Source organism: Ictalurus punctatus, chromosome 5 (assembly GCF_001660625.3).
Source record: "Ictalurus punctatus breed USDA103 chromosome 5, Coco_2.0, whole genome shotgun sequence".
In the NCBI taxonomy this organism is placed as follows: domain Eukaryota; kingdom Metazoa; phylum Chordata; class Actinopteri; order Siluriformes; family Ictaluridae; genus Ictalurus; species Ictalurus punctatus.
Window position 1 is genome coordinate 3,874,818 of NC_030420.2, and position 15,175 is coordinate 3,889,992.

The 15,175-nt window shown below is 44.9% G+C and overlaps 1 protein-coding gene across 17 annotated transcripts in view; it reads left to right on the forward strand.

Annotated features, from left to right (window-relative positions):
• The window catches only part of aak1a (AP2 associated kinase 1a), a 40,579-nt gene that overhangs the window by 12,496 nt on the left and 12,908 nt on the right, over window positions 1-15,175 (forward strand). For 6 of the 17 annotated variants that reach the window (XM_047155408.2, XM_047155409.2, XM_047155410.2 and 3 more), the window contains 14 exons: window positions 1,608-1,729; window positions 1,832-1,913; window positions 2,042-2,174; window positions 3,275-3,378; window positions 4,560-4,639; window positions 4,740-4,897; window positions 6,962-7,134; window positions 7,693-8,070; window positions 8,666-8,859; window positions 8,977-9,173; window positions 9,266-9,352; window positions 12,990-13,103; window positions 13,436-13,495; window positions 14,457-14,612. In XM_047155408.2, coding sequence (XP_047011364.2) covers window positions 1,608-1,729; window positions 1,832-1,913; window positions 2,042-2,174; window positions 3,275-3,378; window positions 4,560-4,639; window positions 4,740-4,897; window positions 6,962-7,134; window positions 7,693-8,070; window positions 8,666-8,859; window positions 8,977-9,173; window positions 9,266-9,352; window positions 12,990-13,103; window positions 13,436-13,495; window positions 14,457-14,612 — 2,038 coding nt within the window. The remainder of the gene's footprint in view (window positions 1-1,607; window positions 1,730-1,831; window positions 1,914-2,041; window positions 2,175-3,274; window positions 3,379-4,559; window positions 4,640-4,739; window positions 4,898-6,961; window positions 7,135-7,692; window positions 8,071-8,665; window positions 8,860-8,976; window positions 9,174-9,265; window positions 9,353-12,989; window positions 13,104-13,435; window positions 13,496-14,456; window positions 14,613-15,175) is intronic. The other 11 variants (XM_047155412.2, XM_047155413.2, XM_047155414.2 and 8 more) reach the window with 5 other exon arrangements.

Sequence of the window (15,175 nt, forward strand, 5' to 3'; positions counted from 1 at the left end):
TTCCGGAGATTTCCTTTAACCACTACAATCCGCTTGTTCTTCTTTTGGAGCAAAACACCACCTCAAATCGACAAATTCAACCCCCCCCCCCCCCCCCCCCCTTGCTTAACCTATGCAGCAAGAGATTACAGCTATCACGTCAGCTGCACGTCGCACACCCTTGCTTCGGCCCGTGTTGCTAAACGGGATTAAACAGTTTGAGAGTACGTGACTCGATTCTGTATGTTCATACAAGTCCAGATGTGTCGAGCTGATTGGTGTGTTTGCACAGCAGCCGTTGGCTTTCAAAAGACACCACACCCTTTCACAAACCGATCGATAACCTGCAGAAGTTATTTGCACAATGGTGGCACGTTAGCACTGTAGAGAACACGATGAATTTTCGCACCGGTTTAGTATCTGTTGGTGAGCGCAGGTTAAGTCATCGTGTTGACTTTTTTTTTTTCTTGCCGAATAACCAAATGTAAAAAGAAATACGTGGAAAACGTGGTGTGACGAGAGGAAGGACGAGAAAATGAGCTACCTTCGGCGAAAACCAGCACTGCTCGTCACCCTGGTCGTTACCATCATCCTGACGGTGAAGCATGGTGGTGGTAGCATGATGACGTGTGGATGGTTTTCGTCAGCAGGGACTGAGGAAGTGTTCAGGGTTGAGGGCGAGATGGTTGGAGCCAAATACAGAGCAATCCTAGAAGAAAACTTGGAGTTTCAAGACACGCCCCTAAGCATACAACCTAAGGAAACCGTAGTGGTTCAAATCCATGAACATGGTACACATGGCACGGGGCCACTGCGCGTTATCATGCTCGGGTAGGAGGTGCGGCCCAAAGTGTAGGAGGAGCCGTATGTTAAATGTGATTATTTATTTATTTTTTATCAATCCCAAATCGGTAGCTGTAAACTAGTCTTAGCGACATTAGCTCCACTGTAGCTCCATTGCAAATCTTCAGAACTTCGACTACATGGGGTGAAGTAACCGGAAGATTGTATACACTGCCGGTCAAAAGTTTGTGGACGCTCGACTGAAATGTTTCTCAATGTCTTAAAAACCTTTTGATCTGAAGGTGTACGATCCAAATGTTTGAAATTGGTGTTGCAGGCGAAAATAGAATCGCGCCAATATATCCAGTTCTTTCATTAGAAAACGAGCATTTTATTCATATTTTTTTTAAACAGACGACTCGGAGCAGAATATTTCCGAAAAGCAGGTAAGAGTCCGGTGTAGGTGTGAACTCCTCCTTTAATACTGATTAAGAAGCATCTCGGGGAAATTCCTCAAGACATCGGGTGAGAGAACGCCACGAATACATTTCTGGAAATCCTAGGCAAAAAAGGCGTCTACTTTTAAGATGCTAAAATATTAAATTAAATTTTTTTTTTTTTTTAATCACATAATTCCCATAGTTCCATTTGTGTTATTCAAGAGTTTTGATGACTTTATTATTCTTATTCTAAAATATGGAGGAAAATAAAATAATAAAGAATGATTGTGTCTGAACTTTTGACCGGTAGTGTACTTATTTATTTATTTATTTATTTATTTATTTATCTATTTTTTAACTCTAACTGTTACTATAATTGCTCTCTGTCCTCTTTCTCTTCTTCAGGTGGAGAATATTCTGCTGCACGACCGTGGTCATTACGTCCTGTGCGACTTCGGCAGCGCCACCAACAGGTTCCAGGACCCTCAGGCCGAGGGATCGGCCGCCGTAGAGGAGGAAATTAAAAAGTGCGTTTTTAGCCTCATCTCACTTGTTTGTCGAGCTGTCTGCTGTCTCTCAGGTGATGTATGCTGTAACGTGTGTGTGTGTGTGTGTGTGTTGATCTGCAGGTACACCACGCTGTCCTACAGAGCTCCAGAGATGGTCAATCTGTACAGTGGGAAAGTCATTAGCACTAAAGCTGATATCTGGGTGAGAATTGTGTAGAGTTTTCATCGGTAGCCTCTGTTATTTCACTTTCCTGCCTTGGTGGCACTTCATTTGTTAATTTTGTGTGTGTGTGTGTGTGTGTGTGTGTGTGTGTGTGTTGCTCCACACAGGCCCTAGGCTGCTTGCTGTATAAGCTGTGTTTTTTCACGTTGCCGTTCGGAGAGAGTCAGGTGGCCATCTGTGACGGCAGCTTCACCATCCCAGACAACTCACGCTACTCGCATGACGCGCACTGCCTCATACGTGAGTCACACGTTTCCCCGTCAGTCTGCTCATCAGTGCAGTATTAACCAGACTCGGTCATATGGTTCTGATTACAGATGTTACCTGTCTCTCTCTCTCTCACACACACTATCTGTCTGTCTATTTCATGTCTGTCTATCTAGCAGTTTGTCTGTCTAGCTCGTGTCTGTCTGTCCGTCTCTTTGTCTGTCTATCTTATATCGTTCTGTCCATCTGTCAGTCTGTTGAGTTCATGTCTGTCTGTCTGTCTGTCTGTCTGTCTGTCTAGCACTCTGTGTGTCTATCCTCTCTCTTACATCGGTCTGTCCGTCTGTCTGTCTGTCTGTCTGTCTATCTATCTCATGTCTGTCTGTCCTTCTTATATTGGTTTGTCTATCTTGTCTGTCTCACCATTTGTCTGTCTGTCGATCTCATGTCTGTCTGTCTGTCCATGTTTCTGTCTGTCTGTCTTGTACCGGTCTGTCTATCTATCTCGTGTCTGTCTGTCTGTCAATTTCATGTCTGTTTATTTAGTAGTCTGCCTGTCCTTCTTATATCAGTCTGACCATCTGTCTATCTATCTCACGTCTGTCTCTCACCATCTGTCTATCTCATATCTGTCTGCCTATCTGTCAGTGTATCTCCTGTCTGCCTGTCTCTCCATCTGACTGTCCATCCATTAATCTGTCTATCTCCTGTCTGTCTGTCCCTCTGTCTGTCTCTCCATCTGTCTCTCTATCCCGTGACGATCTGTCCATCTGACAGACTTTCTATCTCATGTCTCCTTATCCATATGTCTGTGCCTATCTCATTTCTCTCTGTCTATCTATCGTGTCTAGATCATGTCTGTCTGTCTCAGGTCCGTCTGTCCATACCTATTTGATGTCTGTTCATCTATCACGGGTCTGTCTGGCTCATGTCTTTCTGTCTGTCTAATCTCATCTATGTCTGTCGGTCCATCACATGTCTGTCTGTTCATCTAAATCATGTCTACTTTTTCGTCTCACGTCTGTCTGTGTGTCTGTCTTCATCTTTCTGTCTTTCTTTGTCAGTGTTGCTCATATGTTTCCTGTTCCTTTGTTCTTTTCTTTCATGCTTTAACGTCTCTTATCTGTCTCTAGGTTACATGCTGGAGCCAGACCCTGACATAAGGCCCGATATCTACCAGGTGTCTCATTTCGCCTTCAGGCTTGCACGCAAAGACTGTCCAGTACAGAACATCCATGTGAGCAGAATGGTTTTTTTGTTTGTTTGTTTTGTTTTGTTTTTTTTAATAGGTGTGGTGACGAGTCATGAGTCTCAAGTACTTGTTATCTATAATAGAGTCATAGCTCCAGTGCAAAACGAAAGATATTTATTTATATATATATATATATATATATATATATATATATATATTTCACACACACATACGTTGTTTGTTTGTTTGTTTGTTTGTTTATTTATTTATAAATATAAATCTTGGGTGAAATTAGGTACATTATATTTGTCCATTTTCCTCTTTTAAAAGTTGTATAACCAACGCAGTAATGTGACGACTGCTTAGTGCCTCGTTGTTTATTATAACGAACCCCCCGAAGGGTGTGATCACCGAGTCATTGCTCTGTTTTTCCTCTTTTCTCATCAACGCCCGTGTTGTGCTGCTAAACCCCCAAAACCATTTCCTGTTAGATTTATTCCACACGCATCACTGGCACTTTGCCTCAGAGGACGTCGGAGGAAGTTGGTTTCCGCTGCCGCTTGGCTGAGTTCCAGTGGCCTGCTGTTGTGTTGAAGGTATAATGGATGCATTGAGTCGGCAGGTTAGGGATGGTGAGGCTGCGGAGTGGCATTGACGGCAGCATGCGGAGAACGCTGCGGTCAGAAAAACAGTATAGCAGCCATTGTTGGGCTAGAGGATAGGAGAGAGGAGGATAGGATGGTTAGAGCTCCTAACGTTCAGTTTCATTAATGTGAAATCCAGCGTAGAAATGGTGGAGACGTTGTTGAACGCTGGATTCAAAGTCCCAGAATGCAGTTCGGCTATACGACATGTTTGCACTCAGCTACTGCGTGATCTACGAGATGACGAGCGTGATCAGTAGTGTTTGAGGGAAAGGTTGAAGCTTTTGAAGCCGATCTGATCGAGCGGCATTGTGGGTAATGTAGGACACCGTTAACCAAAGTGAATATAGACAAACATGTAGAAGAAAGTCCTTTTTAATAAAAAAAAAAAACAGAATTTTAACATTTCTAAAATAAATCGTGAACCCTCTGAAGATCCGGCTTGATTTTTCGAATTTCATTGCTTCAGGGAAAACTTTGAACCTACACCAAATCCGTGATTATTAATGGTATTCGTTGATATTTTATTGGTAGTTGTGATCGTTTTTCATCGCGATTATTATTTTTTTCAAACCCAACCAGAATTCTCCGATTCCTACGAAGCTTCCTGAGCCAATCAGAGCAAGTGAAGCAGTTGCCAAGAAGAGTCAGACTAAAGCCAGGTGACAGAGCACTCTGACTACATACGTTATATGTCTATACTGAGAAGTTTGTGCCATGAGAATGTACGATACAAGATATCTTTGCTGATTTTTGTCTTAGACTCACCGATCCAATCCCGACTCTGGAAACCTCCATAGCGCCACGGCAACGTCCCAAAGCGGGCCAGGCTCAGCCGGTCGCAGGCATGCTGCCCATACAGCCGGCCCTCACTCCCCGGAAGAGAGCCAACGCCCCAGCGGGACCTGCGCAACCTATCAGTGAGTGGAGTCGCAGAGCTTTATGCAGATTTTTGTAAAAAATATATACACGGGGTCAAGTTCCAAAGATAATACATACTTCTGTGTGTGCCAGCTTAAACACGGCGAGATTTGATTCTTAATTGACAAAAGAAACAGGGTAGTTCATTTCAGCTTAGGTTATAACGTGCCAAAAATGGAATGAAATCCATCTGGCAGAACGGCTTGTTCGCTCGACAGATTGATTTTAATCAGAAACAATTTTAGTCAAATGATTACAGTACCATCTGGCACAAAAATACACAAAAAGTATTTTAGGGTGAGGTTTTGGAGAAATGGTCTTTTTGGAGAGAAGGGTGAAGCAGATTGCAGCACTAGAGATTACACTACTCTAAAGCCCTTAAAGAATGGCTTGACGACCTTGCAATTTTGACTGAATTGATCGACCTTAGTAATCCCGGTGATTTAATCAATGTGTCTTTTTTAAGCACTGGATAATGAGAGCTTTTTACATCCTGGCTAAGAAGATTCTGCAGCTATTTAGCCTTAAATAGCCAGAATCCTGCCGTGTTACCATTTGACTTTCTGTTTATAAAAAAAAAAAAAAAAAGAAAAGAAAAGCCAGGAGCCATTAGAGCCCTTCTACGTCACATCGTTAACAATCACGGACTTGTCCGTTGGAGCGTATTTACAGGGAATGTAGGAGTCAGACGGGGTCGAACTGTTTTTGAGCTTCTAGAAAAGAGTCCAGGGTTAGGAATCCAACAACTAGATGTAGACTAAAATTAGTGCTCAACATCTTGGCATTAAAAAATAATAATGGCTAAATAGGTGAAGTTCGTCATGACATACTTTTGGAGCCAGGCAGCGTCTGGATACTTTTGGAGCTATGCAGCGTCCCGATCTGGGCAGCACGCGGGTCGCAGGGGAAAGTTCCAAAGATAATACACACTTGCGTGCGTGCCAGTTTAAACACGACGGGATTTTTTTTTATTAATTGACGCAAGAAATGGGGTAGTTCATTTCAGCTTGCGTCATAACAAGCCAAAAATGGACGACACCATCCTGTGGGAGTTAATGCAAAGTGGTTTTGCTTTTGCAGCGCAGGAAATAACGTCTTCTAGACACGAACCTAACTCTTTCCTTCAGCACGTAACTACTGTAGTGTTTATGAGGGAGAGTCGAAAGTACACGTCGTTCGCGTGAAGACCGGAGGCGGGGTTTTTTTTTTTTTTTTTTTTTTTGTTACAAACCTACGTTGTTTAGTACAGGAAGTAAGTCTGGAATTACTGACGACTCGTTTCAGCTGTTCAGAACCGGTTCCTTCTTTTGGGAGTCAATAACTCTGTTTGTCGTGTGCTTCACAAACCGCTACGTAACACACTATATGTAAGGTAAATATCTGAAAAATTATTCAGTGCCAATATTATCAGGTATGTATTACACACCTGTAGTGATCATATGCCTTGTGTACACACTGCACTAAAGCCAAAATTATGTGGACGCCTGACCATCCTACCCATACGTGGTTCTTCCCTAAACTGTTACCACAAAGTTGGAAGCACACAACTGTATAGAACGTCTCTGTGTGCTGTAGCATTACAATCTCCCTTCACTGGGACTGAGAGGCCCGAACCGGTTCCAGCATGACCGTGCTCCCGTGCACAAAGCGAGATCCATGAAGACATGGTTTGTGAAGTTTGGAGTGGGAGAACTCGAGTGTCCTGTACACAGCCCTGACCTCAACCCCGGTGGACACTTTTAGGATGGACCTGAATGCCGACTGCACCCCATACCTCCTCGCCTAACATCAGTGCCTGACCTCACTAACACTCTTGTGGATGAATGAACACACATCCCCAACACCACACACTAAAATCTAGTGGAGAGTCTTCCCAGAAGAGTGGAGGTTATTATAACAGCAAATTGGAGACTATATCTGGAATGGCATTTACATAACGGACATGTGTGTGTAATTGTTCAAGGTGTCCACAAACATTTGGCCATATAGTGTGTCTTGCATTAACACTAGCTTCTCTTCTTGTTCTATTTTTAATTCACTTCTTTGTGTGTGTTGCTTTACAGGTGTGAACATCGCCTCTCAGCCACAGAAGCCTCAACAGCCTGTTCCTGTTGCTCAGCAACAAGCCACGCCTGCATCCATGCAGGCCACACCCACTCCTCCTCAAGCCACGCCCCAGCAGGGGCAGCTTTTTGTGCAGCCACAAGCAGCAGGTTTCTACCCTCCTCAGCAGCAGGTACAGGGTATACAAGTCATGTTATTTGCACTGACTTTGCTGTAAAAGTGCGACATAATGTGTTATAACGCAGCGTTATTGAATTCTCGATTCTGATTGGCCAGAAGGTGTTGATTTATATGATTTTATATCCTAGTTTCGGCTACACGGCAAATCACAGGTTTAATATTAATGCGCACAGTCTAATATATTATTGTTTCTATAGTAACAATTCATTCCTGGAGACTTAATATAATTTAAGGCTAATATTAAATAAACAGATTAAAAAAAAAAACACGTCATTTAACAAGGAAAGATATATAGTCGTTGACATGGTGACGTTTGTTGATATGGAGTAAGAGGAATAAAGCACTTCAGGTCATGCTGTTTTAGGAAAATAAGCAGCTTTGGGGTGGTAACTTACACCATCCTCTTGTTGGTTATTTCCCTATAACAGCGTGTCCCATTACGTTTTTATTCCATACATAATAAATGAAAGCTTGCTTTCGGTGACACAGTTCATGCATTTATCATTTGAGCCACTTAACCTTGTGTTTTGACCTGATCTACTGGTTTTAGCCGTCACCCCAAGTGCAGAATCTCTACCCACCCCATCGTCAGAGCACCAACTCACCTGCACCACCTGCCACATCTGCCCAGGCAAGAACTAAAGCCAAGGCCCCTCCTCCTCCTTCACTCCTCCTGAATCCGCAACACACTCCTCCACCAGCCCCAGTGCAGGCCAGAACCAAAGCCGTGGCCCCTGCCCCTCCTGCGCAGTATTCTCAGACCTCGCATGGACACACAAAAATGAAAGCTTTGGCTCCTCCTCCACCAATCCAGCAGCAGCCACCAATAGCTAATCTTCTTGCTTCTAGCCCTCTGTCTTTTAAAGCTCCTCCTTCAGTTCCAGTCCTACTGGGGGCGCCAGCTCCTGACACGAATTCTGAGCTGATGGTAATTCAAGAACTGCTGGAAGCGATCTTTTGCTGGGTTCAATCTTCCTGAAAATTTCCCTGGAATATTCCACTTCTTGTGTGCCTGTCACCCTTAAGAATTAAGAATAGCATCATTGTCATTTTTATTAGCTAGTTCTGATGGCAACACATTTATGCTAATAATGGAGCCCTCAAAGGCATGTTTAGGTACACAACTCAAGTGGAACAGTTCCTTCTAACATTTCCTGGCTGCAGTTCCCCTTTATGTACAAATATTTTAAAGATTAAATAGTCGCAAGTTGACAAAAAGGTGAACTTTAACCATTTTTTGGCTCCTGGGTTCTTTCTGTTCCTGTCATGATCAATCAATCATCAGTGGTAGCAGTGGTTCTTTAGTAGAGTAGCTGGTTCTTTGTTTTTTCTGATTCATCTCTCTTCCTCGACCTTCTAAGCATAAACAAGTTGTTTGTGACTTCCTGAACTGATGTGCTGTCACTAACCAACGTCTTTCATTTCCAGATTGAGTGGGCCCTTTTTATTTGGATTGCATCTCATATGATTTGGTTCATGCTGTCGAGATGGATTTACTAAAGGGAAGTGTTCTCTCTGCTTAGCCGTTTGCAGGTGGGCGCTCGGCCCATAGAGTGGGCTCTCTGACTCCGCCCTCGTCTCCTAAGGTGGCCCCTCGAGGAGGTCACAGGCGCATTCTGAGTGACGTCACACACAGCACCATCTTTGGAGTTCCTGTTAGCAAGTCCACTCAACTACTGCAGGCAGCTGCTGCTGAAGCCGGTCTGAACAAGTCCAAGTGAGCTTCCATCCATCCATCTATACATCTATTGATCAGTCATTTAGCAAAACATTTCCTGAAAGTCCTCGGTTTTTAAACTGAGCTGAGCACGCTCACTGTGTGTTTCTGCTCCAGATCAGCCAGCACCACCCCCTCCGGCTCCCCACGCTCCTCTCAGCAGAGTGTATACCCAGCAGGCGAGGTCAGTACCCAGTCTGCTGCCCCTAAGGCAGAAGCTGGTGCACAGCCTTCTTGGAACCCGTTTGGTGATGACAACTTCTCCAAATTGACAGCCGAAGAGCTGCTTAACAAGGACTTTGCCAAACTGGATGGTAAGATCAGTGTAGTTTTAATAGGGAAGATGCATGGAAATGAATACTTCACTTAGATCAAGTTTTGTTTGTGTGTGTGTGTGTGTTTACAGTGAAACCACCAGAGAAGTCCTCGACAGAGAACCTGATTTCAGGTTTACAACCTGCAGTTCCAAACAAAGGCTTTCCCCCGTGCACAGGTATATACCCAGGTCCATTACCTTATTCTCCTTCGTTTTCTTTGTGATCCCAAGGGAAGTTTCATGCCCCTGTCATGTCCCATCCTGTTTCTTTTGTTGCTGCCTATTCGTCCTGAGTACTGTGTAAATCGGGTGTAGTCCTTTTAGCTCTCTATGAAGTAAGGTTACACTATGCTCTGTGTGGAGCCTGGAGTCTTGTGCTCGGCATCCAGGAATAGAAACGCGGTAAGACTATGCCTCATCCATTCTCACGTGTGGACTTACAGCACGTCCAGGTTGCCCGGATACTGCAGAGAATCACTGCCAGGATGTGCAAGCTACTGGACTTCTCCCAGGCTTCTCATTCAAAGTGTCTTAAACTGAAAGTATGATGGGACACTGCGATATATGCCGTAAGGAACACTTTGTTGTCTTTATGCCATTTTTAAATGCTGGTTGTTTTGACAGTAGAGCAAATGCTCGGTTCCTGCAAAGGGTGGAATGAGCTGCATGGCTCCAGTGTCGTATGACTTTTGTTCCTCAGGAGAAAGGTGTGGTGAATGCTGAAAGGGTTGTTCTGTGTAATCGCGACATGGGAGGCAGAGGATAGGTTAATCCTCGTTGTTCTTATGTAAGCAGGGTTTAGCTGATCCGCTCTGGATCTGATCGCACACACACACTCAGTGGCAGGAGATGTTGCTTTGTGTAATTAAGGCCCAGGAAAACCCTTTGTAGCTGGATTCGGACGCCATAGAATAGCTTTCTGTGTGCACTCGGGTCATGCGAATGTCATGGCAGCCTGTTGCGTCACTCGCACACACCCGTTCGGTTTAAAACGCCAGCTTGCTAACCAGATGAAAGTCATCAGTTGATCTTTATGGGATTATGTTTAGACTCTTTAACACTGCTGTGACTCTCTGGGGATGAGGGAGAGGCTGTCTATGGGTGCGTTTGAGTGATCAGATTGAAATGTTTTCAATTTTAAGTGTATTCACTCCCATACTTTTATGTTGATAATCCCTATCTGGCTATAATCCTGATTCTCAAGGTGCATGAAAGAAATTCGATGTAAATGGGATGAACTTTTGATTTTTTTTTTGTTTTGTTTTGTTTTGTTCCCCCTACCAACTCCTAGCGAAAAGGACAAAGCAGCGTGTCTGCTGCTCTGTGTCCTGAGCGCCATGATCCTTTCCACTCCTTCCTGATCCTTGAACCCTCACCTTAAAGTCCTGTCAGTGCTGTAAGTATAGACGGGCCATGGAGGTACAGCTTAACAGAACAGTTGTAGGCGGGGTCGGTCCAACGATGTTGTCATTTCGACTCGTTCGGCGTTATTGTATAAATCTGTGCGGCGAATTCGAACGGTCAGAATGACCAATATGACCGTTCTGCACTTCCACGGATATAAGTGTTAGGAGGCAATACTTTAACCATAGCGTTTACTCCCCTGATCTTGCATGAGCAGCAGTTCAGAAAGATGCGATCGGTTGCCTTCACGTGCCTCGGACGGAGCGTGAGAGAGCCCTTTCCCTCCCTGGCTGGTAGCTGTCGCTCGATAGGGGAGAGTCGCCTCATAGAAGTGAACTGGCCATGACTAAATGAGGGAGAAAATTGGTGGGGGTTTGGTGTGGGCGAGGATAGGAATCATCAGCTAATATTCACAATACTAGTCTTACTGTTGGATCGTTAGATGTTAACGTTTAAGAGGTAATATAGTCGAAATACTGAGAGATTATACTGAAATAACAAATTAGCGTTTAGAATTCTTTTAAATAAATTGGAACCTGCAGTACAGTGCTTCTGTAATTCTGCATCTCCATGTCCATACACATTGTTAAAGCTAAGGTTTGAGGAATTGGTGAACTTTAACCTTGAGGTTATGACAGTCACCACAATGGGGTGACGTCTTTGCAAACTGAGCCGTGAGTCTGTACTGACACGCATGCACGTGGATGCTGTGCTAACCGCACTAGCACTAGGTTTCTCTCATGGCTGCACTACTTCTTGGGGGGGGGGGGGGGGGGGGGCCTGTACGTACAGTACAGATCCTTACCCCTGCTCTTAATAGTGTGATTGTTTGTCTGATGCACGTTCGTGTGGCGTCAAGGACGACGAGATCCTAGTCCTGTCTGTTTTCTTCCAGTTACACATCAGTGAAAACATCAATTGAGCGTTGTAGGTTGTCGCTTGTCCTAACAGCTTGTGTTATGGAAATGGAGCTCAGAGGGCTGACGAGGCAGCGGCCATGTTGTGTCTGTGTTGCTCATGCTTCACTAAACATGTGTGAGTTTCTCTCTGTGATGAGTCGCGGGTTATGATGAGGACTCCGAAACATGCATGTAGTGTTCACGTAGTTCTGATGAAATGCCTGCAGCGATGTTTTAATAAATCTTCACGAGACGCAACAACCTGTGTTTCTAAACTGGAATAGGTTCCTGTGAAGACATGAATTATTTTGAATACTGTGCTTTCTCTTCTCACGTCTGCTCTCTTCTTCTTGTCTCTGCTCTCCTCACGTCTTCTCTCCTCACGTCTGCTCTCTTCTTCTTGTCTCTGCTCTTCTCACGTCTTCTCTCCTCACGTCTGCTCTCTTCTTCTTGTCTCTGCTCTCCTCACGTCTTCTCTCTTCTTCTCGTCTCTGTTCTTCTCACATCTCCTCTTCTCACGTCTTCTCTTCTCACGTCTGCTCTCTTCTTGTCTCTGCTCTTCTCACGTCTTCTCTTCTCACGTCTTCTCTCTTCTTCTCGTCTCTGTTCTTCTCACGTCTTCTCTCTTCTTCTTGTCTCTGCTCTTCTCACGTCTTCTCTTCTCACGTCTTCTCTCTTCTTCTCGTCTCTGTTCTTCTCACGTCTTCTCTTCTCACGTCTTCTCTCTTCTTCTCGTCTCTGTTCTTCTCACGTCCTCTCTCTTCTTGTCTCTGCTCTTCTCACGTCTTCTCTTCTCACGTCTGCTCTCTTCTTCTTGTCTCTGCTCTTCTCACGTCTTCTTCTCACGTCTTCTCTCTTCTTCTCGTCTCTGTTCTTCTCACGTCTTCTCTCTTCTTCTCGTCTCTGTTCTTCTCACGTCTTCTCTTCTCACGTCTTCTCTCTTCTTCTCGTCTCTGCTCTTCTCACGTCCTCTCTCTTCTTGTCTCTGCTCTTCTCACGTCTTCTCTTCTCACGTCTGCTCTCTTCTTCTTGTCTCTTATGCCGTCTCTTCTCTCTTCTTCTCGTCTCTTCTCACGCCCTCTCTCTTCTTCTCGTCTCTTCTCTTCTCACGCCGTCTCTTCTCAAGTCTTCTCTCTTCTTCTTGTCTCTTCTCATCTCTTCTTTCTTTTATTTCTCTTCTCTTGTTTTTTTTTTCTCTTTTCTTCTCTCCTCTTCTCAGTGTCTCTCTCCTCGTTTTTTTTCTCTTCTGTTCTATTTTCTATTCTCATTTCATCTTTTCTCTTCTCCTCTCTTCTCATGCCTTCTTTTGTTACTCACCTCTCTTCTCTTTCTCTTTTTTTTTTCCTCTTCTCGCCTCGTTTCTTCTCACAGCTCGTCTTTTCTCTCTCGCTCTCTTCTCTTCGCTGTTCTGCTTCTACGCCTTTTCCTCTCTGTTGCTTGTCTCGTTTCTTTTTTTTTTTTCCTCCCCTTCTCCTTATAACGTTTACCGTCCTCTCTCCTCTGCCGAGTAGAGAAGTTGATAGAGGGTTTGAAGTCTCCAGAACCTTCCTCCTCCTCCTCTTCCTCCCTGCTTCTCCCTGACCTCCCTCTGAACGACCCCTTTAGTCCTGCAGACTCCAGTCATGGTAAACCCCTTCTGCTTTGTCCACTCTGCTCCATTTCTTACCTCATCCGTCCTCCAACATACCCCGCAGACGCTATTATTTTTTCACAATCTTCGCCTCGGAGAAGCAGAGGATGCTCATCCATCTGTTGGCCTCTCTTTCCCTGCGTCAGCCTCAAGCGTCACCTCCAACTTATCCATCAGCCCATCTGTCTATTACTGCATGACCGACTCAGACAGCTCGTTTCATTTCGTAGACGTGTGCCTAAAATAAAAAAAAAAAAGACTGAAAATGAAAAGATCATGTCTCATTTATCTTTTCACTAATCATATCTTCATTCTCTTTGTACACAGCCGTGATGGATACCCTTATTCCAGGTCTGGAGTCTCTACACGCCGATCCTGTGTTGCCAGGTCAGTGCAAACTCCCCTCACGTTGTCAGTTTTCTTTGAATTGAATAGACAACCCCGAAAACACTCAAGACCGGCTCGAGTTGTTGCTGTCTAACGCTTCCTAGATGTAAGCGATGATTACACTATTTATCGAGATCATCCACAAGGTCGACATACAGGAACTATGGAGTTTTACAAGCTCGATCAAATCGGGTGGCTCCAAATTCGTTTCGTCTCTACCGACGTAGTTTGCATTCAAAACGGCGGACCAGAGACGGCTTTCCGGCGCTCGATCACACCGATATTAATCATTCCCGTCATCTTTTGTGCGAGAGAGTAGGCTGGCTCTTACTAACGCGATGTTTCCCGTCATCGCTCGTTAATTAGCGCTTGCGCGTCGGTCAAACGATGACCGCACCGTGTCTCAAAGTTGTCCACGAGGTCAACCACAGGAGTCGTCTTCACAAACCATGCGTTCGATGACTCTGATGTTTTATCGTTGTGATCGGTCTCGCTTGTGTTTTTCATTTCCTATTCTTTCACCTTCAGAGTGATCGTTCGTGATCAGGCGTAGCAGTGAAAGCGGGTGGCACTCGGAAACTCGACGCACGACGCGCAAACACTGTGACGCAGAAGATTTTTACGTTTGGCTTTAAGCCGCCTTGCAGGACGAGCTGCCTCGGAGCTGAAATCGTCGGAGAAATTGAGTATCAGACCGGACTTACGACGTTTCACTCTGAAAGCGAACTTTGAGCGCTTTGAACGCTTCAAAGGTCAAACTATATAGAACTAGACGAATGGGCTTTCCCAAATGTCACGCTAACATCTCGCACCCATCTCCTTTCTCTCGACCTGCTCATGTGGTTGCTTTATCCAAACTTGCTTTATCTTCCCTGCTTTGGCTGTTCTTAATCCGTTATCTGTACATCCTCTCCCCTTCCTGTCCTCCTCCCTCTCCCTCTCCCTCCGTTCTGTCATCCAGACGCCCTGGGAGGAGGGGAATCTCTACTCGGCGGTCCCCTGCTCTCTCTTTCCTCATCGGGAGCTCAGGTGCTGCCTTCCCCAATGTCCTCCACTCCCGCTCAATCTGTGGAGCAGTTCATTCCGGCCCCACTGTCCAGCGCACAGCTTCAGCCGGGTAAGACGAACACTCACGATGGGGTCGTAATGGGACGCAGAGGCACCGATTTACACATTTGATTGAGCTCAGAGGGACAGAGTGGGATAGAGTGTTCCTGTTTAGAACTTTCCAATAAATGTGCATCTTCATTTTTAGGGCCTGTCTAGAACCCGAAAGCATTCTGCTTTTTCTCCCTAGTTTGGTGTTGGCCTATTCCCACCCACCATCCTGCTCTCTCCTATCATGCCGCCAGGGATAGTGTAGGCTAACGTTCATTCTCTGAGACGTGTGAAACCAACCAACCGCATTATTTTTGACGAGAGGCAAAACATACTTGAAGGAGAGAGCTTTCTACAGTCTCCCACATGCATGAGCTCACAGGTCGGCTAGAGACGCTGTGATTGACGCTTACTATCACTTGGTGCACGTCAGCGGTAGGTCAGTGGTTAAGATGTTGGATTTCTGATCGAAAGGTTGTGAGTTCGAATGCCAAGCTGACATGATATGGTTTTTGAGGTAGAATCCTTCGCAATATCGACACCTCCAGCTTTCAGTCCTCAATCGCTTTGCCTCCCGAATAA